This window comes from Cetorhinus maximus, chromosome 3 (assembly GCF_964194155.1).
Source record: "Cetorhinus maximus chromosome 3, sCetMax3.hap1.1, whole genome shotgun sequence".
In the NCBI taxonomy this organism is placed as follows: domain Eukaryota; kingdom Metazoa; phylum Chordata; class Chondrichthyes; order Lamniformes; family Cetorhinidae; genus Cetorhinus; species Cetorhinus maximus.
The window spans coordinates 156,119,474-156,147,077 of NC_135881.1; the positions used below are offsets into that span (position 1 = coordinate 156,119,474).

The following is a 27,604-nucleotide window of genomic DNA, read 5'->3' on the forward strand; positions in this document are numbered from 1 at the left end:
AAAATGCATCGATGAAGTTCAGGATTCATGACTGATTCACATCTTCCATTTTTAATGGGAAAAACATTCTTAGTTTTCCCCATCACAATCAAAGAAAGTAACTTGTTTTTTTTAATAAAGGGAGGGAAAGAATTAATAACCATTTGTGCGATGCACCAGGTGTCTTGCTCCAATCCATACTTCTATTTCTTTTTACGGTTTAAATTCAAAAATTAAAAATACACAATTTGGATTCATTTCAACAGTGTATTAGTTTAATCAAACAACAAACTGTTTAAAAATTTAGAAGAAATCATGAATTTTGGTTCTTTGCCCTCAAAATTCTCAACATTCACCTGTATACAAAGACTTCAGGTCTCAGAACCTACATTCCTTCTGAGGGTTTGCAACACCAACAAGATTTCAAAGCAGCAGAGGTCCACATGTTAAATCTCCAAATCCTGAGTTCTAAAACTAAACTGCATTGCTGTGGAGATGAACTGAGGGAAGCAAGGCTCTTTCCCAAATGGAACAGGTGGAAGAGAGGGAATATAGCAATACCAATCTCTATAACGATCCTTGCCATAAACCATTCATACCCTTTTATTGACTGGCTGGGACTTGGCAGTGATGCTGTCACTGGCCATCAACATTTCACCGTCAGGTTCTCAAGAATGACAACACAAAGCAAGGTGCCAAGATGGCACTTTAACTCTCCATCAGTGGAAACCATCAACTTGGAGAGGGAATAAAATTGATTCAGCTTCAACAACTGAGTGATTTCTCTCTAGTACTGCACAGAACCTCTGCTGCTTTCTCACTGTAGCCTTTTGAATAAGATCATTCTGATAGCATACTAGTGGGGTTACACTATGAGTGACATGTGGGAAAAGGAAAGATAACACATTACCACTTCTTCATTCATGACAAAATACAACAGGTACATTTTTAACAAAGCAGCAACTTCATATGGTTGAATACCTTACATGGTTATTGCTATGTGGGTGTTTTAGATTTTACACAGCCAAAATTATGCAGATGCACAGAATTCAAAATATATATCAAAATTAAATCTGATTATTATGTTCATTTTAAGCAGCACAGTGTTAATTAACAAATGTTTCAATAATGTTTTCTAATCTTCAACACTAACATAAACCTGCAAAAGGCATGCCAGATGTATAAAAACACATGAAAAGGCAGCAAAATGTCTCCAGTTGCAGGCATTACAATTATCCCCTATAATAACCAGTCGATGTGGGCACTCTGTCTGCTTAATAGAGTCCGAATTTCTAAAATAGGACTTGAGGTCTGAAATGCATCTGCTTCGTAGCATTGTTGGACAATGCTGTCTTTAACATCCACTTGGATTTCATTCTTTGTACATACTGCATGTCACGCTCTCTTCTCTGTGATGCTGCTTTTGCTAGTAAGGAAAGAGACAAAAACCACAAGAGGTTTATTTGCCACTTTATAACCACATATTATAGAAAAACATCTCTGGTGCTAATTCTGCTCTAGAAAAAGAGAACAAAGCTACATTTCCAACAGGAAATAATACCTTACCAAGTCTACTTTTACTGGAACAGTGAGATCCCATAAAACAACTGGAATTTTCACAATTCAGATGTTCCATGACCCACAAGACACATTCAGGTAAACACACCGATAGCTCAGATTACTGTTTCCCTACAAATTTAATGCACTGTCAGTAGCAAAACACAAGATTCTTCCAAACAACAAACCACAATGAAGATTCAGTGCACTTTACAGCCTTCCAGACTCAGTTTAACAACCTCTGACCTGCGCTTTGTTTCATATTTTGCAGGTTTTGGTTTTACACTAGTTTTTTACTAATTTTCACATTTCACACAATGTTTATCATTCTTTTGTTCACCCCTCCTACAGGCATCTTTTAGTTTCATTACTTGTTCCATCACCATTCCCTTCAGCCTTGCACGACTAATTCTTTTGTCATTTCATCTCTCCCGTCTGCCACCCTGTTTATCCTCCACCCTCCTCCCTTACACTTGTTTAAAATCTATTACATTTCTAACTTTTCCCAATTCTGATGAAAGATCAGTGACCAGAAATGTTAACTCCATATCTCCCTCCACAGATGCTGCCTGACCTGCTGAATATTTCTAGCATTTCGGTTTTTAATTCAGATTTCCAACATCTGCAGTATCTTGCTATGACTTACCAAGCTCACTTGTCCAGCCTAATGCCTTGTACTGCTGCATCACTCTACCTAACACACGGGTCCCAATGGCAGCCACCGCTCTAGACGTACCAAAATGTTGTTTATAGTACCTCAGTAATGATCGATGACCAATTTTGGCACCTGTGGGATTTGAATAGAGAATGAAAAGATTTTAAACATGGTCAAATTAGTGGCAAGTGAATATTTCAGTTTAATGCAATGCAAATAGTTTTGCTCATCAGTTTTAATCTGCATTTGAACCATTTCAATCAACATCTGTATGCAGTTTATAGCCAGTTTACAGCCAAGTAAAATATTTTAATCCAAATTAACACTCACTTCAAGTGTTCTTCCTTGCTGTACCTCAGTTAAAAAAACAAATTTACAGTGAAATTGACCAAGTGTCCGCGACAAAATGAAAACGATCTATAACCTCAAACATGTTGCTTAAGATCATCTCCTAGTAAACGTTCTTGTTCTTTCTACATTAACTTGATCTCCATGCTTACATCCAATAATACGCTAAACGGTAGTGGTTATCCTCAGCTCTGCGAAGTAGGTGGAAGCATCGTAAACACTTTCACTTATGGAAAGGAGCATGGGTAAATACTACTGCCATTTGAGTCACAAAGAAGACATGACTGGACAGCCTTGCTTGAAAGTAAGTTTAAACAACACTTGCTGGACTTGTGTGAGAGCAATGAGCTGCCGCATGATATATATGACATGGTTCGTCCTCATGGCTTGCTGCCTCTGCGTATGTATGGGCTGCCCAAGACACACAAAAGTGATGTCCCTTCACGCCCCATCTTAACTATAACTGGTTCTGCACAACATGAATTGGCCAAATGCTTGGGTGAATTGTTATGACCAGTTTTGAGCAAGTTTTCCCACATAGTGAGGGATTCCTTCACATTTGCAAAGGCCAACAGGACTTGCATATCGATAGCAATGCCGTGTCCATGTGCTCAAAAGACAGTGTCTTCTTTTGTGAAGCTAGCAATGCTATACACAGCGATAGCACCTTATAGCACCGCAGCTTCAAGATGTCCTTAGCGTCACAGTACTTCATCCAAAAGACAACAAAGAAACATCCCTAATGTGTCAGCCTAGATTTTGTGCTTAAGTTGATGGTGAGACTTGAACTCTCATCTCTTCGACAGGGGAAAAAGTGTTCACAGCTGAGCTACACTGACACTTAGGTTAAAAAGTTAGTCTCTGGATGCAGCCATGATGCTAGGTCTAGGATTTGTATACAAATTGAAACTTTAGTTGGCAATAAACTTGCATCCAAGTGGGCTAGACAGTACAGTAGTGGTAGAATGCTTAAACACTTGCTGAAAATAAATATTACCACGTTGCCAATTCTTGCAGCAGTGTGGTTCAGGAGTGAATCTAACACCAAACGAGGGATTTTATGGAGGCGTCGGGGTCTTGCCTGCTGACTGGACAGCCGGCAAGAGACTAATGTTGCCTTCTGCAAGTATTAAGTACCTCTCCGGGATCAATGACACCGGAGCGGAGATTCACCCACCAAGAGCTGCCAGCCAATCTGAGGCTGGTAGATCTTTTGCTAAGCAGCTTCATCAGGGAGGCAGCAGCTGCTGCCGGAACCCATAGGAGGCCGAGGATTGAAGAACAACCCAGGCCGCTTTTGAGTCATGGCAGGAGGGGTTTCATGGGTGGGGGATCACAAGAGAGGGGGGTTGGCAATAAGGGCATGGGAGTAGCACAGGAGGAGGCTATTCAGCCCATTGTGTCTGTGCCAGCTCTCTGCAAGAGCAACTCAGCCAGTCTCATTCCCCCAGCTTTTCCCTGTAGCCCTGCAATCCTTCGACAGCATCTTCCAAACGCACAACTTAGGAGAACAAGGGCAGCAGACACATAGGAATACCACCACCTCCATGTTCCCCTCCAAGTCACACATCATCCTATCTTGGAACTATTTTGCCGTTCCTTCACTGCTGTTGGGTCTTAACCCTGGAATTCCTTTCCTAACAGCACTGTGGGTATATCTACACCACATGAACTGCAGTGGCTCAAGAAAGTGGCTCACCGCCACCATCTCAAGGGCAATTATGGATGGGCAACAAATGCTGGCCTTGTCAGCAAAGCTCACATCCCTTGTTGAAAAATTTTTAAAATTGCATAGTAGAGTGGAGGAAAACAGCAGAGAGAGAGAAAGGGATAATCAGAGATGGAACTTGTCTGACACAATCTGTGTAACAAAGACATATCAGGACTGGATACAAACCAGAAGGAAGTAAAAGCTCCATTGTTTCCTCATCATATTCCAGATTCTTGGCTGGTACTTCTGCAGTTTTCATTTCAACATCATCTCCTTCTTTACGATCAGGATAACTATCCCTATACATATAGAGAATCAAAACAACAAATTCAGCAATAGTTTTTATAATAGTCGTTACACTGGGATGCAGTGTTTGATTTGGGGTCACTTCTAATCTTTTTCCTTTGCTTATTTGCGCTAAAATTTTTTAAAAAGCATAGCCAGTCATTGCATTTAAGTTAGTGTTTGTTAATTGACAAGAAAACCTGAAATAGGGGTTTCCCAGTATTCTTGCACACAGATTATCAAAGACACCATGGTGATTGGTATCACTATACCCTTCAACCCTCCTACCTTCTATAATTTCAGATTCCTCCACTTACAGGAACTCATCCAGTCCATTTTTGAATACCTATAACATGTCACCTCACAGCTTCATGACAGAAAGCAGATATTTAGTTCTAGTCATTTCTCCATCCACCATCACTTTTGAAGGGCACTTATGCCCCACTTCTGAATAGAACTGTCTGAGCTGCGAATCAATCCCAAGTTAGCATTAACATCACCTTACAATTAGCTAGAAGATGCTGCACAAGGTTTAAAAGGGGAAGGCTGGATCATCTCAGAAACTGTATTTGCCTCCCACATAACAGTGCACAAAATATTCAGTTCTATTGACTACACCAATTTAGTCATATTTTGGTTACTTTAATGTGTTCATAGGACATTAAGGTAGCAAAGCTTCCTACAGTTTTCAAAAAAATTGAGGAAAATGAATGGTAAGCAAAGGAGTGATTCAAAGAGGACAGCAAAAGCTTGATCAGAAAGGTGATTTTTAAAGGAAGTCTTAAAAGGAGAAAAGGAATACAGATGAGAAATTCTTGAGTGCAGTCTAGGCAGCCAGTGGCACAGTTGCCAAATGTTAGCACGAAAAGTGTGGGAAATGTACAAGAGACAAGTGGGGGGGTGGTGGGGGGTGGGGTTCGGAGGTTATGGAAATGATTGGAGGCAGTGGTGGGGGGGTGGGGGTCAGAGCAGCAGGATTCGGGGGTTTAATAAGTGAGTGAAGGGTTGGGTAGAGAAGCTAAGCAAGCACAGTACCACTAAACTAGGTAATAAAGGACAGGTATTGAAGGAAGATGGTGTAGTCTCCCAGAGATGTTGGGAAGGGATAATGAACCAAGGTCGTAGCCACAGAAAATGCTGTTTGTGACTTTTGTTAGGGCAATTTCAGTGCCACAGAATGGTGAAAACCTAATACGATGGATGCAAACAGGGAGTTTCAGGAAAGAAACTTGTGATTACCCTCCGGGTAAGGATGGTAGACAGGTTACAAGTTGGGAAATTTTTATTTAGGCCCTCACTTTTATTGGTCCAAAAGGTGTAAAAGAAGTCAAACGGTCAGAAGGCAAGAACAAAAACATTTAAGCAGGAGTCACACCGAGTGCAAAAACACACAGCTTGCTGTGTGGGAATAGGGAGATAAAACACATTTCAGAGGCACAGAAATTTAGAGCAAGACAAAATAATTTAGCACCAAGGCCACCATTTGGCCAGACACTATCTCCAGAGTGTTTACAAGCTGACAAGTGTTAAAGCGTGGGAGACTGAAGGTCTTGGAACTTTGGTGTGATCTGGTGTCAACTGACATCTTTTGTAATTGGAACTTTCAAATGAGAGCTAGGCAACAACTGGGTTAATTCAAGCTCCATAGACTTTGCTGTGAAAAGAACGTGTAAGGAAGAATCGCTTGAGGGGAGAAGCAGGCCAGTAGAAGGGGAGAAGTATTCAGCCAGAGGATGTTTGGGACCATCCCTTAAGCAGAGGTGCGTTACAGGAGAATGGGGCTGGCAGAAGGGTCAAACGTGTACATGCCACATTGGCCGGTGCGACCAGGAAGTGCTAACATGGAAACCATGCTTCTGTTGAGAGCACAATGGTAACACTGCTGTGCTTTAATATTACTTTTTTCTTTATTCTTTCATGGGATGTGGGTGTCACTGGCAAGGCCAGCATTAGTTGCCCAACCTTAATTGCCCTTGAACTAAGCATTTTGCTAGGTCACTGCAGAGGGTAGATAAGAGTCAACCACATTGTTGTGTCTGGAGTGTGTCTGCCGATGGGTTTTTAACAACAAACAAACAAATAAATGAATCAATAAATCACTGATAGTTGCCATGGTCACTATTACTATTACTGAGATTAGCTTTATATTCCAGATTTATTAATTGAATTTAAATTCCACCAGCTGCTCCGGTAGGATTTGAAGCCATGTCCCCAGAGCATTAGCCTGGGCCTCTGGATTGCTAGTCCGGTGACATTATCACTACACCAATGTCTCCCCTAAACTTTTTTGAAATTCATTCATGGGATGTGGGCATCGCTGGCTAGGCAAACATTTATTGCCCATGAGGTGGTGGTGAGCTAGCTTTCTTGAACCGCTGCAGTCCATGTGGTGTAGGTACACCCACAGTGCTGTTATGAAGGGAGTTCCAGGATTTTGACCCAGCAACAGTGAAGGAATGGCGATATATTTCCAAGTCAGGATGGTGAGTGACTTGGAGGGGAACTTCCAGGTGGCGGTATTCCCATGTGTCTGCTGCCTTTGCTCTTCTAGATGATAGTGGTCATGGGTTTGGAAGGCGCTGCCTAAGGAGCCCTGGTGAGTTTCTGCAGTGCATCTTTGTAGCTGATATATGTTGCTGCTACTGTGCGTCAGTGGTGGAGGGAGCAAATGTGGATGTGGTGCCAATCAAGCAGACTGCTTTGTCCTGGATGGCGTCAAGCTTCTTGTGCTGTTGTTGGTGCTGCACTCATCCAGGCAATTAGAGAGTATTCCATCACACCCCTGACTTCAGCCTTGTAGATGTGCATGAAGTCTTACTTATACTGAATAAACTATAACCACTGTTTCAATAAGGACTATCACTTAGAATCATTTTGAAACTTGGAAATTAGGATTTAAACACTTAACTGAATCCCAAGACCCTGACTTTCTAACATATGGGAGTTGGACGCTTTTTCCTAAATTAGTTTTTTGCTTCTTCCAGTAAATTGCGTCTTCTTTCCTCCTCATTCTCTATGTTCACATGTTCAAGGGCCTTGCAGAAGAAAGAGGTTGGACACAGGGTGGCAGTTGCAAGGACATTAGGGCTAAGGTTGGGATGATAGCCAAAGGAAGTGAAGATAGTGCCCAAGGAGAGTTAGCAGTTACAATAACAGCTATCATGGAGACCAAGTTGGTGGTCATAAGAGCACAGGACAATACAGCCTGTTGAGCCTGCTGCGCCAGTTATGATCATGGACTTCAACTTCACTTTCCCACCAATTCTCCATATCCTTTGATTCCTTGAGCAGCCAAAAATCTGTCCATATCAGCCTCAAATACATTCAATGACTGCACATCCACAACCCTAAGGGGTAGAGAATTCCAAAGATCTACAACCCTCTGAGTGAAGAAATTTCTCATCTCAGTCCCAAATGATCAGCCTCTTATCCTGAAACTGTGCTCCATTGTTCCAGATTCTCCAGCCAGGGGAGACAATGTCTCAGTATCCACCCTGTCAAGTCTCTTCATAATCTTGTAGGTTTCAATAAGATCACCTCCTGTTCTTCTACACTCCCGAGAATATATACCCAATTTATTCAGCCTCTCATCATAGGACAACCCTCTCATCCCAGGGATGAATCATTTGCTGCACCGCCTCCAATACAAGTATCTCCTTCCTTAAATATGGGAGACCAAAATTGCACACAGTATTCCAGGTGTGGTCTCACCAAAGCCCTGTATAATTGTAACAAGACTTCTCTTTTTTTGTACTCCAATCCTCCTGCAATTAAGACCAAAAAATTTCATGGGAATGGGGTTCAAATCTTTTGGACATGACAAGCTTAGGAAAGGTGGGGTAAGTATACATAAGTACTAAAGTGCATGAAAGGGAACAAGTGTGTGTCTGCATCAGTATGTGGAGGGCTAAAGTGGAAGAGAAACTAGTTAAGGGAGCAAGGGGAAGCAGAGGAAGCTGCAAAGGCAACTGAATAAACAGTTCTTAAGAAGAAATCCTCAAGATCCTCACAGTTCTTGTTAGATGCAAAGTGGGGGCAAAAGGAGAAAAGTTTAAGGAAGTGGTTGATAGTAGCAAAAAGAAACCAGGAGCTATCTCTGTCCTCCAGGATGATCACTGAGTAGTAGTGGGTGGCTTTGACGGAGGGGAGTGAGGCTCAACACAGGCTAATGTGATCAAAGTTAATTGTATGCTAGGTGTCCCTCAAGTTGTTTCTCCTTGTTCAGAAGAGCAATAGTGGGAGGAATTAAGAGAAGAATCTGCTGGGAATCCGGGCATCAAATGCAGATGAGAAGACAGGGCTGTGCAAATTAACAGTTGCAGAGGCATTGTCATAGAGTCAGAGGTGTACAGCACAGAAAAAGGCCCTTCGGCCCACCAAGTCTGTGCCAAACAAGTACCTAACTAATATTCAGGGTATTTAGGAAGGACAGGCAAAAAAGAAAGGGCGGTGGGGTTGCAAGAGGAAATTAGCGCAATAGTGAGGAAAGATATTAGCTCCGATGATGTGGAATCTGTATGGGTAGAGCTGAGAAACACCAAGGGGCAAAAAAAGTTAGAGGGGGTTGTATACAGAACCCCAAACTGTAGTGGTGATGTTGGAAATTAGAGACGCATGTAATAAAGGAACATCTGTAATTATGGGTGACTTTAATATGCATATAGATTGGGCAAATCAAATTAGTAACAATACCGTAGAGGAGGAATTCCTGGAGTGTATACAGGATGTTTTTCTGGACCAATACATTGAGGAACCAACGAGAGAACAGGCCATCCTTGACTGGGTATTGTGTAATGAGAAAGGAATAATTGGCAATCTAGTTGTGTAAGGCCCCTTGTGGATGAGCGGCCATAATATGTTAGAATTTTTCATCAAGATGAAGAGTGATAAAGTTGATTGAGGCTTGGGTCCTGAATCTTAATAAAGGAAACTACGACGGTGTGAGGCGCGAGTTGGCTATGATGGATTGGGAAATGTTACTTAAAGGGATGACGGTGATTAGGCAATGGTAAACATTCAAAGAGCGCATGGGTGAACTGCAACAATTGTTTATTCCTGTCTGGCGCAAAAGTAAAACCGGAAAAGTGGCCAAACCATGGCTTACAAGGGAAATTAGGGATAGTATTAGATGCAAGGAAGAGGCATACAAATTGGCCAGAAAAAACAGACCTGAGGATTGGGAGCAATTTAGAATTCAGCAAAGGAGGACCAAGGGATTGATTAAGAAGGGGAAAATAGAGTACGAGAGTAAGCTTGCAGGGAACATAAAAACTGACTGCAAAAGTTTCTATAAGTATGTGAAGAGAAAAAGATTGGTGAAGACAAATGTAGGTCCCTTACAGTCAGAAACAGGGGAATTTATAATGGGGAACAAAGAAATGGCTAACCAACTAAATACATACTTTGATTCTGTCTTCATAAAGGAGGACATTAATAACATACCAGAAATGTTGGGGAACACAGGGTTTAGTGAGAGGGAGGAACTGAAAGAAATCAGTATTAGTAGGGAAATGGTGTTGGGAAATTGATGGGATTGAAGGCCGATAAATCCCCGGGGCCTGATAATCTACATCCCAGAGTACTTGAGGAAGTGGCCCTAGAAATAGTGGATGCATTGGTGGTCATCTTCCAAGATTCTATAGACTCTGGAACAGTTCCTACAGATTGGAGGGTAGCTAATGTAACCCTACCATTTAAAAAGGGAGGCAGAGAGAAAACAGGGAATTATAGACCAGTCAGCCTAACGTCGGTAGTGTGGAAAATTCTGGAGTCCATTATAAAAGATTTAATAGCTGAGCACGTGGAAAACAGTGGAGAAGTCCCACATAAGAGATTGGCGTGTGAAATTAAAGCGCATGGGATTGGGGGTAGTGCATTGAGATGGATAGAAAACTGGTTGGCAGACAGGAAACAAAGAGTAGGAATAAACAGGTCTTTTTCCGAATGGCAGGCAGTGACTAGTGGGGTACCGCAGGGATCGGTGCTGGACCCCAGTTATTCAAAATATATATTAATGATTTAGATGAGGGAATTAAATGTAATATCTCCAAATCTGCAGATGACACAAAGCTGGGTGGGAGGGTGAGCTGTGAGGAGGATGCAGAGATGCTTCAGTGTGATTTAGACAAGCTGAATAAATGGGCAAATGCATGGCAGATGCAGTATAATGTGGATAAATGTGAGGTTATCCATTTTGGTAGCAAAAACAGGAAGGCAGATTATTTTTGAATGGCTATAAATTGAGAGGGGAATGTGCAACGAGACCTGGGTGTCCTTGTACACCAGTCACTGAAGGTAAGCAAGCAGGTGCAGCAGGCGGTAAAGAAGGTAAATGGTTTGTTGGCCTTCATAGCCAGAGGATTTGAGTACAGGAACAGAGATGTCTTGCTGCAATTGGTGAGACCACGCTTGGAATATTGTGTGCAGTTTTGGTCTCCTTATCTGAGGAAGGGTGTACTTGCTATAGAGGGAGTGTAGCGAAGGTTTACCCGACTGATTCCTGGGATGGCGGGACTGACATATGAGGAGAGATTAAGTCGGTTAGGATTATATTCACTGGAGTTCAGAAGAATGAGGGCGGGTCTCATTGAAACCTATAAAATTCTAACAGGACTAGACAGGGTAGATGCAGGAAGGATGTTCCCGATGGTGGAGGAATCCAGAGCCAGGGGTGACAGTCTTAGGATATGGGGTACACCATTTAGGACTGAGATGAGGAGAAATTTCTTCACCCAGAGAGTGGTGAGCCTGTGGAATTTGTTACCACAGAAAGTAGTTGAGACCAAAACATTGTATGCTTTCAAGGAGTTAGATATAGCTCTTGGGGCGAAAGGGATCAAAGGGTATGGGGAGAAAGCGGGAGCAGGCTATTGAGTTGGATGATCAGCCATGATCATAATGAATGGCGGAGGAGGCTCAAAGGGCCGAATGGCCTACTCCTGTTCCTAATCTAATCCCATTTTCCAGCACTGGGCCCATAGCCTTGTATGCCATGGCATCGCAAGTGCACATCCAAATACTTCTTAAATGTTACGAGGGTTTCTGCCTCTACCACCCTTTCAATCAGTGAGTTCCAGATTCCCACCACCCTCTGGGTGGAAAAATTCTTCCTCACATCCCCTCTAAACCTCCTGCCCCTTACCTTAAATCTATGCCCCCTGGTTATTGATCCCTCCACCAAGGGGAAAAGTTCCTTCCTGTCTACCCTATCTATGCCCCTCATAATTTTATACACCTCAATCATGTCCCCCCTCAATCTCCTCTGCTCCAGGGAAAATAACCCCAGTCTATCCAATCTCTCCTCATAACTAAAACTCTCCAGCTCAGGCATCATCCTGGTAAATCTCCTCTGCACTTTCTCTCGTGCAATCACATCCTTCCTATAATGTGGATTCCAGAACTGCACGTAATACTCTAGCTGTGGCCTGACTAGTGTTTTATACAGTTCCAGCATAACCTCTCTGCTCTTATATTCTATGCATCGGCTAATAAAGGCAAGTGTCCCATATGCCTGCTTAACCACCTTATCTACCTGTCCCGCTACCTTAAGGGACCAGTGGGCATGTACACCAAGGTCCCTCTGATCCTCAGTACTTCCCAGGGTCCTACCACTCATCGTGTATTCCCGTGCCTTGTTTGTCCTGCCCAAGTGCATCACTTCACACTTATCCGGATTAAATTCCATTTGGCGCTGTTCAGCTCATCTGACCAGCCGGTCTATATCCTCCAGTAATCTAAGGCTATCCTCCTTACTATTTACTACCCCACCAATTTTTGTGTCATCCACAAACTTACTGATCAACCCTCCTACATTCAAGTCTAAATCGTACATATATACCACAAACAGCAAGGGACCCAACACCGATCCCTGTGGAGCCCCACTGGACAGAGGCATCCAGTCACAAAAACACCCCTCAACCATCACTCTCTGCTTCCTGCCACTCAGCCAATTCTGGATCCAATTTGCCAAATTGCCTTGGATCCCATGAGCTCTCACCTTCGTTATCAGCATCCCATGAGGGACCTTATCAAAAGCTTTGCTGAAGTCCAAGCAGGCTACATTAAATGCATTGCCCTCATCTACACACCTGGTCACCTCTTCGAAAAATTCAATCAAATTGGTCAGGCATGACCTCCCCTTAACAAAACCATGCTGACTGTCCTTGATTAATCCCAATCCTGTCTCTCAGAATTGCTTCCAATAGTTTCCCCACCACTGACGTTAGGCTGACTGGCCTGTAGTTCCCTGGTTTATCCCTTCCTCCCTTCTTGAATAATGGGACCACATTGGCTGTTCTCCAGTCCTCTGGCCTGTGGCCAGAGAGGTATTGAAAATTATTGCCAGTGCCCCTGCTATCTCCTCCCTTGCCTCACTCAACGACCTGGGATACATTTCATTCAGACCTGGAGATTTATCTACTTTTAAGCGTGCCAGACCAGTTAGAACCTCCTCCCTTTCTATGCTAATTTCTTTAATTAAATCACAGTCCTTCTGCCTGATTTCCATACCCACGTCGTCCCTTTCACTTGTGAACACCGACACAAAGTATTCATTTAGAACCTTAGCTATGTCTTCCGGCTCCATACACAAATTACCACTATGGTCCTTAATGGGCCAAACTCTTTCCCTGGTTACCCTCTTACTCTTAATGTACTTGTAAAATAACTTTGGATTTTCCTTTATTTTACCTGCCAATGTTTTTTCATGCCCCCTTTTTGCTCTCCTAATTTCCTTTTTAAGTTCCCCCCTACACATTCTATACTAGGGCTTCCGCTGTTTTGAGCCTCGGTATCTGCCATAAGCCTCCCTTTTTCTCTTTATCCCTCGACATCCAGGATTCTCTGGATTTGTTGGTCCCACCCTTTGTCTTTACTGGAATATGTTGGCCCTGTACTCTCCCTACTTCCTTCTTGAATGATTCCCACTGCTCTGACGCAGATTTAGCTAAAAGTAGCTGCTCCCACTCCACTCTGGCCAAATCATATCTGATCTTATTAAAATTGCGCTCCCCCAATTTAGAACTCTGATTTCTGGCCCATCCTTATCCTTTTCCATAACAAACTTGAATCTAACGGAGCTATGATCACTACCTGCAAAATGCTTCCCCACTGACACCTCTGCCACTTGCCCGGCTTCATTCCCTAAAATTAAGTACAGGACCATCCCCTCTGTTGTAGGATCTTCTATATACTGGCTTAAAGCGCTCTCCTGGATGTATTTTAAGAATTCCGCTCCCTCTAAACCTATCACACTATGGCTAATCCAGTTAATGTTGGGGAAGTTGAAATCCCCCACTATTACTACCCTATTATTTTTACACTTCTCTGAAATTTACCTGCATATCCGCTCTTCTATTTCTCTCTGACTGTCTGGGGGCCTATAGTACACTCCCAGTGATGTGATTGCTACTTTTTTGTTTTTCCAATTCTACCCATATGACTTCATTTGAAGAGCCTTCTAAGATGTCATCCCTCCTTACTGCTGTAATTGATTCCTTGATCAATATTGCAAAACCCCCCATCTCTTTTACCTCCTTCCCTGTCTTGCCTGAAGGCCCTATATCCTTGAATATTGAGCTGCCAATCCTGCCCTTCTCTCAACCACGTCTCTGTAACAGCAATGACATCATACTTCCATGTGTTAATTTATGCCCTCAGCTCATCTGCCTTATTTGTCAGACTCCTTGCATTGTGGTGAATGGAAGGCCAAAGGCTAGGCAGTTCGGATTCTGGGAGTGTGGTTGTAAGCAAACTAGCTTTTATCCATTAGCAAATGTTGAAAGAAGTGGCATTGAGGGAGTTTTGAAGAATATGGTTGGTGAGGGATACAAGCTGATTGGTCCAGTATTAGCTTAACAAGGTATGAAATGCTAATCCTTTTAGAAACTTAGTGTCTTAGTTTCCACTGAAAACATTTTCATTTCCCTGAAAAATGCACAACTGTACATAAGAGTCAAACATTTTCCAAACCCCAAAACTCCTCAGAATTATTTGCTATTACCTAAAGTCATAGAAGTCTGCAAACTCGATAGCAGCATCTCCATCTGTGAAGAGTTTACAATGGCTGCTGTCAACCATATGAGCCTGAACAGCCTCTGTCGAGTAAAAAGACCGCCCTTTCTCATTGCACCACAGGCAGACGTTTCCCACACCAACTTTTTCTCCTGCAAAATTAAAATTGCATGCATCACAATCAGTCAGCTATCTGGTGTTAACATCACAAACCTGTTGCAATGAAGTGCATGCTCTAGCTGTGAGAACAGTATTACTAATTGGGGAAAGGTTAGGGCATTATTCTTAAGTATATATAAGAACCTGCATTTTGTGGGGGTGGGGTGAGGAAAAAAAAGAGTCTCTGCCTGTGTTCCCTGGGTTGTGAACAATCTATGTTAAGGAAATAAAAACAGAAAAGATTGGAAAAACACAGTACATCTGGCAGCAGCTGTGGAGAGAGAAACAGTTAACATTTCGAGTCCAATATGACGCTTCTTTGGACAGGGTCATTTTGGATCCAAGACTTTAACTCCATTTCTCTCTCCACAGCTACTGCCAAAACTGCTGAGATTTTCCAGCATTTTCTGTTTTATTTCAGATTTCCAGCACCCCACAGTATTTGTTCCTATGTTAAGGAAAGACTGGCCTCAGATTCCTCCTTTGCTCATTGAACGAGCAGCGAATTACAACTTCTGGTGCTATACGAACCTCGTCTGAAACACATTAGCATCTCGCCAACCTCAAGCTTAGAACCAAAAGACTTAAGAACACTCTCTCTCGTTCTCTACCAGTGCGTATTTCTGAACTACAAAATAATTAAGGTATTGTCTTGTAATAGTTAATTCATTACCTACTAAAAATGGTAGATGGGTCACAACACTTCTCTGAACATCAAATGCAACTATGGAGCAACCTAAGTTTCTGAACGTCAAGTCATCCTAGTGACCCAAGGGTGAAACTGTCGATAAAAGAGCAGCTGACTCAATCCTTCGCAACCAGATTGAAATAGATTAGTTTTCTCCAAATTCTCGCAGTTTGTTAAGCTGAATGTCAATGTTGCACCGTTGTTAGATGGGGCAGAGAATGACTCAATGAGTCTGTCAAGTGTCCTCAATGCTACCTTTGCTTGGTAATTCTCCAATTACACGGTTGAGATGGGAATTTTAGCAACATTATAGGATGACAGATCTCTGGCAGAAGTCAAGTTCTACCAGTCTGTATCACTGCACACTGGGGCTCAATAAAACGCGATAACCAATCTTTCAGTTAACACAACCAATTTGCTCATCTTACATCAGGCATAATTTGCAGCAGTGACACTTCATCAAATTTTCCTTTATGGCTTATTAATAAATAGGTATCCATGAATTTCCTATTAGGTACACAGTCAAAACTTATCCTGGATTCTTAGAGTACTTACCCAGGTACTTTATCAGCCCCCTTAGATCCACTAAATATTCAATATCAGGGATAAAAAAACTATGGGACTTTGTCATATGATCCATATTTTTCACCAGAGAACGAGAGTGGTGTGAACAGAATAAGCAGTCGGTGATTGGAATGGTGTCAGCTGGAAAGTCCTCACTCAGGTCTTTATCAGCTCGGCTCTCCTCACCCTTCAAATCATCCTCCATGTCACTGACCGAATCCATATCCTCCCATTCACCTAGTGGAAAGAGCACAAAGTGCAAACCAAAGTCATTTTTAAATCATTTTCTGGTGCTCTAAGTATTTATACTTGGAATCAGCTTTGAAACAAATGTACGAGTAAGTAAATAGATTCAGAACTGGCAATGCTTTTCTCAGTCAAATGACGAGTCAAATTTGGACCAATTTAAGAAAGTCACAATTATGTGCAGGATTGCAGTGCACCAAATTGGAATTACAAAACTAAGCAAACCTTGTCTTGCTATTGTGAGCTACATCCCTCTTAATGAGAAAGACAGATGGATATTTACCTCGAACTTAAAATACCTTAATGCCGCTGCAGCTTCTTCAGTGGATCAGTAGGTAAAGGAACCAACCAAGGTGAAAGTAAACTACAAATAACAAGGCCCCAAGTTCTCAGCTGCGATTAGATGGGGTAGCACTCTCAACCTCAAGTCAGAAGGTTATAGGTTCAAGTGCCACTCCCAGAAGGCTCGAACACAAAATCTAGGTTGACAGTCTAGTGCAGTAATGAGGGTATGTTGAAGTGTCAGATGTGCTGTACTTCAGCCAAGGAGTTAAATTCAAGCCTGTCTGCCCTCTCAAGTGAATGTAAAAGATCCCTTTATAATGTGAAGATGAGCTGGGGAGTTCTTCTAGTTGTTTGTGCAGACAGTATTAGACAACAACGATGATGACACAATCATAGTCCATTCAACCACCAACATTCATTGTTAAGGTCAATACTTGAAAACCCTCTTTTGGGTGATGTATCAGAGGGCTGCTAGCACCCATGTAATTGCATCACAAGTCAGCAACTTCAGCATAGTTGGGGATTGGGGCAGGGGGTGGAGCTTCAATCAATAGCCAGTTGATTACACGCATAAAATAGGTCCTATTTCCCCCACCGCTTTTTGGTCGGTAGAGTATATTTAACAAAAAATAGAAACCTCTCATGTTTAATAGGATGGGAATAGAGGGATACGGATCCTGGAAATGCAAAATGTTTTAGTTGACGGGCAATATGATCGGCGCAGGCTTGGAGGGCCGAAGGGCCTGTTCCTGTGCTGTACTTTTCTTTGTTCTTTGTTAGGAATCACCAAATCAAGCTTGCGAGAAATGCACATGTGGTGTTCCCATTTCCCCAATATACTGAGCTTCCAGGTAATGCCTTCTGGCAATTGCCATACAGATGTATCCAGTATTGTATTCGACCACAATCTGTAACCTCATGGCCCTACATATCCCTCACTCTATCATCAACAAGCCAAGGAATTAACTTTGGATCAATGAGGAGCACAGGAGGGCATGCCAGGAGCAGCAACAGGCATACATAAAAATGAGGGGTCAGTCTGGTGACACTACAACATAAGACTGCATGCATGCTAAACTGCCAAAGCAGCATGCAATAGGCAAAGCTAAGCAATCCCACAACCAACAGATCAGATCAAAGCTCTGAAGTCCTGCCACACCAAGCTGTGAATGGTGGTGGATAATTAAACAACAGGACATTGTGAGGTCATGCACTTTGGTAGGAAGAATAGAGGCATAGACTATTTTCTAAATGGGGAGAGAATTCAGAAATCTGGAGTGCAAAGGGACTTGGGAGTCCTAGTCCAGGATTTTCTTAAGGTTGACTTGCAGGTTGAGTCGGTATTTAGGAAGGCAAATGCAATGTTGGCATTTATTTCGAGAGGACTAGAATATAAAAGCAGGGATGTGCTGCTGAGGCTTTATAAGGCTCTGGTCAGACCACATTTAGAATATTGTGAGCAATTTTGGGCCCCGTACCTCAGGAAGGATATGCTGGCCCTGGCGAGGGTCCAGAGAAGGTTCACGAGAACGATCCCAGGAATGAAAAGCTTAACATATGAGGAACGTTTGAGGACTCTGGGTCTATACTCGATGGAGTTTAGAAGGATGAGGGGGGATCTGATTGAAACTTACAGAATACTGACAGGCCTGGATAGAGTGGACGTGGGGAAGATGTTTCCATTAGTAGGAGAGACTAGGACCCGAGGGCACAGCCTCAGAGTAAAGGGAAGACCTTTTAGAACAGAGATGAGGAGAAGCTTCTTTAGCCAGAGAATGGTGAATCTATGGAATTCATTGCCACAGAAGGCTGTGGAGGCCAGGTCATTGAGTGTATTTAACACCAAGATAGATAGGTTCTTGATTGGTATGGGGATCAAAGGTTACGGGGAGAAGGCGGGAGAATGGGGTTGAGAAACTTATCAGCCATGATTGAATGGCGGAGCAGACTCGATGGGCCGAATGGCCTAATTTCTACTCCTATGTCTTATGGTCTTATGGACAGGAGGAAGCTTCACAAACATCCCCATCCTCAACGAAGGGGGAGCCGAACACGTCAGCGTAGAAATAAAGCTGAAGTTTTTGCAGCCAGTGCCAAGTGGATGCTCCATCTCCTCTTCCTGAGGTCCCCAACATCACAGATGCCAGTCTTCAAGCAATTCAATTAACTCTATCTGATATCAAGAAATGGCTGAAGGCACTGGGTACAGAAAAGGCTATGGGCGCTACAACATCCCAATTGTGATACTGAAGACTTGTGCTCCAGAACTAGCCACGCCCCTAGCCATGCTGTTCCAGTACAGCTACGACAAAGGCAACAATTATCCATGTATGTCCTGTCCACAAAAAGGAGAAATCCACTGCAGCCAAGTACCACTCCATCAGTCTGCTCTCAATTCTCAGCAAAGTGATGGAAGCTATCATTGACAGTGCTATCAAGTGGCATTTATTCAGCAATTAGCTGCTCACTGACGCTCTGTTTGGGTTCCGCCAGGGACTCTCGGCTCTAGACCTCATTACAGCCTTGGTACAATCCTGAATTTCAGAGATGAAGTGAGAATGACTGCCCTTGACATAAAGGCAGCATTTGACAGAGTATGGCATCAAGGAGCCCTAACAAAATTGAAGTCAGTGGGAATCAGGGTGAAAACTCTCCAACTGGAGTCATATCTGCCAGGAAGAAGTATGGCTGTGGTTGCTGCATGGCAAACATCTCAGCTCCAGGACATTACAGCAGGAGTTCCTCAGGGTAGTGTCCTAGGCCCAACCATCTTCAGCTGCTTCATCAATGACCTACCCTCCATCATAAGATCAGGAGTGGGGATGTTCGCTGACGATTACAGTGTTTAGTTCCATTCATGATGAATTCAAGATATTGAAGCAGCCTGTGCCCGCATGGAGCAAGACCTAGATAACATTCAGGCTTGGGCTGAAAAGTGGCAAGTAATATTTGCACCACACAAGTGCCAGGCAATGAGCATCTCCAACAGTGCAGAATCTTACCATCTCCCCTTAACATTCAGCAGCACTACCATCACTGAATCCCCTACTATCAACATACCATTAACCAGAAACTGAAGTGAACCAGCCATATAAATACTGTGGCTACAAGAGGTCAGAGGCTGGGAATTTTACAGCGAGTAAGTCACTTCCTGACTCTCCAAGGCACAAGTCAGGAGTGTGATGGAATACTCTCCACTTGCCTGGATGAGTGCAGCTCCAACAACATTCAGGAAGCTCAACAGCATCCAGGATGAGACTGCCCGCTTGATCAGCACCACATCCACCAACATAAACATTCATGCAAAAACAAAAATAAAAATACCTGGCAAAACTCAGCAGGTTCTGTTGAAGAGTCATACGGACTTGAAACATTAACTGTATTCCTCTCCGCAGATGCGGTCAGACCTACTGAGTTTTTCCAGGTATTTTTATTGTTTTGGATTTCCAGCATCCGCAGTTTTTTGCTTTTATATTATAAATATTCATGCCTTCCACTACTGGCACACAGTGGTTGCAGTATATGTATCATCTACAAAATGCACTGCAGCAACTCACCAAGGCTCCTTCAACAGTACCTTCCAAACCCGCAACCTTTACCACCTAGAAGGACAAGGGCAGCAGATACATGGGAACAACACCACCTGCAAATTCCCCTCAATGCCATGCAACAACCTGACTTGGAACTGTATCACTGTTCCTTCGCTGGGTGAAATTGCTGGAATTCTCTTCCTAACAGCACTGTGGGTGTGTCTGAACCAGTTGCAGTGTAGCAGTTCAAGAAGGTGGCTCACCACCACCTTCTCAAGGGGCATTAGGAATGGCCTTGCCAGCAATGCCTACATCCTGCGAACAAATAAAAAAATGGTAAGGAAATAAAGACTTGGGATCAGGAAGGCATTGCCTGGAGGCTAGGTGTAAGAATACACACACAAATATCCAAAGTTTGGTGCCTTCCTCATGGTGAAAGGATCATAAGGCAGCTTGTGATCTCTGAAGCACAACCGTACTGGTATGTAAGACAAGTGGGACCCAGTAACACAAGGATGTGTCTCAGGTTTAGAGAATCAATTAAGTAGTCTCAGGGTAACATATAACATAATGAACAGTGAATACTGGCCTCAGCTACCAGACACAAGTTGGTCACCTACTTGGCTATTCTGTACTATGGCTTTTCTTCCCAATTTCTTCGTCTCTAATGTAAATGCAGATTATATTACAAGGAAAGAGCTCATTATTGAGAACACCTTTGCATGATGAGAAAATATAAGATGTGATAGGTGATAAGCTTATAAAACAAAGTTTTTAAATAATTGAGGCTGCAGAGTATCACACAAGGATCAGAGGCTGACAAATACCACCCATTTTCTCCAAGATGCTAATGCAAATATATTTAATGTACAAATATTAATTAGAGTCTTCACAAGCATGAGAGTAGAGTCATTATGTGCTGGTTGTTTGGGTGCACTCACTTGTCTATCAAACCAACCACATGTCAGTCACCGATGAATTGCTAAATGAGCTAACCTGTGTTTAGGGTTAGAATTTTTCTTAAAAGTATACAGTTGAAATTTTAATGCAGCGCAAATACTCTACAGAGCATTATTAACATATAAGAAATAAGATGCTTATTTGTCATTATTTACCATCATCTTCATCTTCCACCATTTCCTCCTCATCCGAGTACTCGTGCTGCTCCAATTTTATGGCTTGTTGTTCTAACCAGAGTAACCGAGGAGGCTTATCAGGCTTTTTCTTGCACTGTTGCAGTTGTTGGCTGCTAACTCTGACTTGTGACTGAGTGCTTCCAGTTGCCGGGACAACAGTCCTTTTCCTCGTCGAGGGCGACAGTTGGGCCTTTACAGCCTGTTGAATGGCTGTATTCAACGCATCTTTGTCCATTCTCTCCTTGTTTAATCCCTTCTCCACGTTTTTCGCATTGAGCTTTTCCAACTCTTTACTTGCAATGCCGGTGGCCTTCTTTTCTGTGTCTTGGTGTTTCTTGGATTTCAAATGGTTGTCGTAGGCATTGAACGTGGCAAATCTTTTACCACAAGATGAGCAATCTGTAGCAGTCCCCTTGTTCTGCTCTTCTACAGCTGCTCTCTGGGCCAGTACACGTTCCTGAAAGTTCTCAGCTGTAACTGGAGGCATGTCAGCTACTTTACGCTTCAGGTTATACCTGTGCCAGTCTGTTTTGTAGTGTGATCTCTGAATCTCAGCATCAGCAAAGGCCACCCGACATGTGATGCAGGTGTAGGAAGACATTGCTTAAACAGAAAGAACATTGAGAATTTAGAAAAATAAATTAATTCCACCATTCAGTCACAACATTAAGAGAATCTGTATCTATTTAGTGCCTTTCACAGCCTCGGGATTTCCAAAAACTTCTCATTTCTAAATTTGAGAAAAAAAGCTTTTTGCTTTTCATGAAAAATCAAATCCAGAGATGCAAACACACTATCCTTGCTGTCAGCATGATTTTCATCACTCAACCACTGTCGGCTGAATCTATAGCTGCCGAGGTCCTAAGCCCTTGAATTCTCTCCTTGAATCTCACTGTCTCTCTCTTCTCCTTTAAGAAGCTCCTTCAAGCTCTTTGGCCAAGCTTTTGATAACCTGTCCTAAAATCTCATGTGGTTCAGTGTCAAACTTGTCTAATAACACTCCTGGGACATTTTACTTTAAAGGTGCAATATAAATGCAAGATGCTGTTGTGGCGCATGCTGCTGTGAGATCACTGATGCAATTCTCCTCATAAATCTGTACAATTTACATAATTTTTTTAACTGCAAAGGGGTCAAGTTTCTAGAAGGCTCCAAGTGGATTGCAAGTAGACATATCCAGGTGTGTGAAAACATTTGAAATTCAATAGGCATTCCCACAAGCACAAACTCATGGACAATGGCTTCCCTGGAGATGTGAATAGCACTTTCCTATCTCCCCAAACCTGGGAGAATGGGAACCATTCAAGTTAATGGCTGAGACATTTAAAAAGTTAATTACCTTGGCTAAAAAGACAATGGATGGGACTATGTCCCCACAGCAAGGACTAACCCAGTACCTAATATGGAGGCACGATTTGACAGTTTGGGATAGCAGTCATTTTGTGCTAAACAAAAATAAAAATACCTGGAAAAACTCCGCAGGTCTGGCAGCATCTGCGGAGAGGAACACAGTTAACGTTTCGAGTCCTTATGACTCTTCAACAGTCATTTTGTGCTTTTGGCTTGTATAAAGGAGACTCTAAGAAGCCATTTTGTGTGGCAGTATGAGGGACAATAGCAACATACAACTCTCAGCTGAAACACTCATGAATCACATGAGAGAGCTGGTATTCCCTGCCATCAAAGTAAGGCATCCAGAAAAATCAGCCCTGGGCTGCTAAGAAACCAGGCAAGCTTCCAGTGTCAGTTCTTGCAGTCTCCAGCAAGGAAAGGAGCCATTACTCTCTCCCAGCATCTGCTCTACCTATCGAGTCCACCTGCAAAGGAAAACTCCTATTCATTTGGTAGCACAGAACTTGAGTATTGTTGAAAAAAGAGACATTTTTTGTTGACACCTTTCGTCTTGTCCTGATGAGTGCAAGATGAAAAGCTTAGACAAAAAACATCTCTTTTTTTTCAATAAAACTCCTACTTTTCAACTTCACAAGCCATCACAGCTACTAAATCAAACCTCAAGTTTCAACCCCTTCAGTTTGGAAAAAAGGAATTCAAGCAATGGGCCCAGAATGATATCTCTCAGAGACTGATTTGAAATCTCATCTTTAAGTATCTTTTTTCCTTTTTCTGCTTTTAATCTCTGTGTCTGTATTTTTGTTAATAATTTTATTACTTTTACTTTCAGCAATAGTTTTGGAATAAACTAACCTTTATCTTGTTTAAGAAAAAAGCTTGACTGCTAGGTTATTTTTAAATTGAATCACAAGATTACACACACAAATTCTTAGATCATGGATCACTTTGAGGAAATATCTTTTATGTGGCTGTGACACTGGCTATACTTAAAAGTTGATAAATCACCAGACCCGGATCAAATTCATCCAAGGATACTGAGGGAAGTAAAGGCGGAAATTGTAGAGACACTGGTCATAATCTTTCAATCCTCCTTAGATTTGGGGGTGGTGCCAAAGGACTGGAGAATTGCAAATTTTACTTGTTCAAAGAGGGATGTAAGACTAAGCCTTCCAATACAGATCAGTTAGTTTAACTCTGATGGAAAAGCCTTTAGAAACGATAATCTAGGACAAAATTAACTGTCACTTAGACAAGTGTGGGTTAATTAAGGAAAGCCAGCATGGATTTGTTAACTTGCTTGAACTTTTTGATGAGATAACAGAGGAGACTGATGAGGGTAATGCGGTTGATGTGGGGTAGATGGGATTCCAAAAGCTATTTGACAAATTGATAATTGACAGACTTGTCAGCAAAGTTAAAACCCATGACATAAAGGGGACAGTGCTAGAATGGATATGAAGTTGGCCAAAACTTAAAGAGGACATATACAGGCTGGTGGAAAGAGTGGATGTGGTAGATGAAATTTAGTGCAGAAAAGTATAAAGTGATATTGGTAGGAAGGACGAGGTAAAATAAACGATAATTCTAAAGTAGCAGAGGGGCCTTCAGGGCGCGTGCACAAACTGTTGAAGGCTACAAAAATGGTTATTAAAGCAGAGCCTGGGCTGTATAAATTGAGGCTTAAGAGTATAAAAGCAAAGTTATGGCGAACCTTTCTAAAACACTGGTTCAGCCTCAACTGGTGTGTTATGACCAGTTCTGGGCACTGCACTTTAGGAAGGATGCGAAAGCATTAGAGAGGGTGCAGAAAAGATTTATGAGAATGTTTTCAGGGCTGAAGGATTTCAGATATGTGGATAGATTGGAGAAGCTCAGATAAGCTCAGCTCCTTTGAGAAAAGCAAAATTGCTAGGTGTTCAAAATCATGGGGGAGTCTGAACGGAGTAGATCAGGAGAAAATGTTCCCATTGGCAGATAGGTCAAGAACCAGAGCACAACAATTTAATGTGAATGATGAAAGAACCAAAAGACAACGGGGGAAGTTTTTTTCAAAACGGTGGCTTTCAAAAGGGAATTCGTTATCCAAATAGAAAAAAATTGCAGGGTTACAGGGAAAAGGCAGGCGAGTAAGAGTGGCTGAGTTGCTCATGCAGAGAGCTGGCATGGACATGACAGGCCAAATGCCCTCCTTCTGTACTGTAACTATTCCATGATTTTATATTTGCTGAGAGGGACAAGGGGGCAGGGGTTTCAACAGCATAAACTGAACAGAAACCTGGTGGATCTCAATTCTTCCCCAAATTGTAACAGCTCTCCCTTCCCCATCCTGGAAGACAGAATTTTTAGACCAGGTTTTCAACTTTATTTTTTCTTAATTTTTAAACATTTAGGGATTAAATCAGTCTAATAGCAAGTCCAGTTCCAGGTTGGTTTGCTCAAGTTTTTGTGGTTCTCACCTTAACTCTTTCCAAAGTCACCCAGGTTTTTGGATCAAAAACAGAAAATGCTGGAAAAGCTCAGCAGGTCTAACAGCACCTATGGAGAGGAAAAAAAAACAAGAGTTAATGTTTCAATTCCGTATGACTCTTCAGAGCCGAGTTCAGGGTTTTTGGATTGATATTTTCCCAGTGGTGAACTTTTGTTTTAAAAATAAAACCGGGGTGGGGGGAGAAGACAGTTTTTAAAGATCCATATAAACAACAAACACTGCCCTTCCAAAAGTGTAGCACTATGTTTTAGCAACATAGCATCTGGCACAATCGCCCCAGGTCGAATTGATGATGTATACCTTTAAAACATATTTTAAGGTTTCAAAGTCACAGGCAAGGATCCTCAACAGAATGCCTCCCTTAAGAATTTCTATCACATAACAAAGAAATGGGAGCTATGGTAAGGGGTGCCCCCCTTACATGATATTAGCAGTGAATGCATTATTAAGGACTCTTAATACTTCTATCTCACCATCCAGATTGAGCTTTTTTGAGGACACTACAAGGTTGGTGGGTATAAGTAACAGTCATCGCCATATACTTGAATGATTATATACTTGGATTTTCAGAAGCCTTTGACAAGATGTCTTATAAAAAGCTACTTTATAAGAAAAGAACCCTGTAGGCATCCTAGAATAAGGAATTATCTGCATTCTCATGGGAAGAAAGAACATAGGAAGAATAGGCCAGTCAGCACCTTAACATGCTCCACCATGCACGGTTGATCTACACCTAAATTCCACTTGTCCACCTTTGAAATGTCTAATGATACACTCACCCAAGGAAAAAAATCTACCAGCCTCAATCTTGAAAGTTTCAATTGACCCAGGAACTATAGCCTTTTGGGGAGAGAGTTGTAGATTTCCGTGACCATGTGTGTGAAGTGTTTCCTGATTTCACCACCAAATAGTCAAGCTCTAATTTAAAGATAATGCTTCGTTAGAGAAAATAATTTCACTGTATCAACCCTATCTAACCTGATCATTTAAAGACTAAAACAAAATACTGTAGATGCTGGAATCTGAAATAAAAACAGAAAATGCTGGAATTAGTAGGTCTGGCCTGTGGGGAAACAGAGGTAGCATTTCAAGTCTGTGACCTTTCATCAGAACTGGGGAAAGTTAGAAATTTAATAGGTTTTTGAGCAAGCAGAAGTGTGGGGGCGGGATGTTGGGAAAGGGAACATAGGAGGAATAACAAAAAGGAAAGTGGAGTGTGGAGATTAGATTACACAGGTTTCATGGTGTAAAGCCAAAGGGAGGGGTAATGGGACAAGTAAAGAAACAGAAAATGTCACGATGTGAATGGCAGGATCCTGAACAGCTGCCATTCAAAAACAAAATGAAATGAGAGAAACATGAGGGGAAAAAAAAACGAACCATCAAAGAAAAATGGAACAAAACTGGGAGAGTGTTTATGATTCAAAACTGTTGAACTTAATGTTGAGTCTTGAAAGCTGTAAAGTGCCCAGTCCAAACAGGATGCTGTTCCTCATTTTGCGTGGAGCTTCACTGGGACATTCCAGAAGGCACTTAAACATCATGATTAGGTCACCCCTCAATCTTATTTATGCAAGGGAATACAAGGTTGTTATGAATATTTATGCTAATGTATGTAACTGGTTAATAGCAAAGTTCTGCAGGAATCGTTGGTAAAACAGCTGCTTTTCACTATCTATGTTCATAATCTGGATGAAGACATTGGGGAATTGCCTATGAACGCAATGACAACACAAAGATTTGACCTAGTTAGAACTTTGTTGTATCTAGAGATAACTGGGGGGGGGGTAGGGCGGGGGAGAATAGATCTGTATCTGTGGCAAATCACATTCCGTGCTAATAAATATTAAAGCACATGTGGGACTAATACCAAGCACGTGTATATAGCACAAGTTTCCAGTAAACGCAAATAAAACTATTACAGGGCCATGTTCGCCCTCACCTATAATATTTGGGGCGAAACTGGTCTTAATTGGCGGTAACGCATGACAAGAGACAGTCACTCGCTTTATAGGCCGCCCCTGATATCGTTTTCCATTGAAGCCAATCGCCACTGATATTTTTGCCAGGGGATCAATTACTGCAACGAAAAGCAAGCTCCAGTATTCGGGAAACCTAAGTCTTTTACTGCCATGATTGCGAGTATCACGGATGGAGGTTCAACAGCAAACAAGTTACCCGCTGTGTTCAACTGCTATTAATGGCTTCAGGCCTTCGCTCCACGTCGAGAAGCAGCAGGCACGGCTCTCCCTCACCTTCCAGACACCGCAGCTACTGCCCATGCGCCGCCATCCACTTCCTCCAACCACTCTTCCCACAAATCCTCCGCCGCCGGAAGTCGGTGCCGATGCACTGCGCCTGCGCCGAGCCTGAACCCGGACACTTCTCCTGGGCTGAAGGCAAAATACTGCGGATGCTGGAAATCTGAAACAAAAACAAAAATAGCTGGAAAAACTCAGCAGGTCTGACAGCATCTGCGGAGAGGGATACAGTTAACATTTCGAGTCCTCCTGGGATCCCGTGGATTCTACACCTAAACCTTGAAGAAGCTGATAGGCTAAATGTCTCTGCTAGGGAAGGTGGTCCACTTTCCTTTAAAACTGTATTAT

At 42.4% G+C, this 27,604-nt stretch overlaps 1 protein-coding gene across 2 annotated transcripts; it reads right to left on the minus strand.

Moving 5' to 3' along the window:
- Positions 1-878: 878 nt before the first annotated feature.
- On the minus strand, positions 879-27,308 carry znf622 (zinc finger protein 622). 2 transcript variants are annotated; one of them, XM_078539140.1, is made up of 9 exons: positions 27,174-27,298; positions 25,775-25,913; positions 24,964-25,042; positions 21,134-21,757; positions 15,949-16,194; positions 14,536-14,698; positions 4,437-4,549; positions 2,183-2,323; positions 879-1,405 (listed from the first exon to the last, which is right to left on the minus strand). In XM_078539140.1, exons 4-9 carry the CDS (start codon positions 21,753-21,755, stop codon positions 1,272-1,274), a joined length of 1,419 nt encoding a protein of 472 aa, XP_078395266.1. In that variant the 5' UTR covers positions 21,756-21,757; positions 24,964-25,042; positions 25,775-25,913; positions 27,174-27,298; the 3' UTR covers positions 879-1,271. The 2 variants fall into 2 exon arrangements, with proteins under 2 accessions (XP_078395266.1, XP_078395265.1); XM_078539139.1 differs by lacking the exon at positions 25,775-25,913 and having other exon boundaries at positions 27,174-27,308.
- Positions 27,309-27,604: the final 296 nt, after the last annotated feature.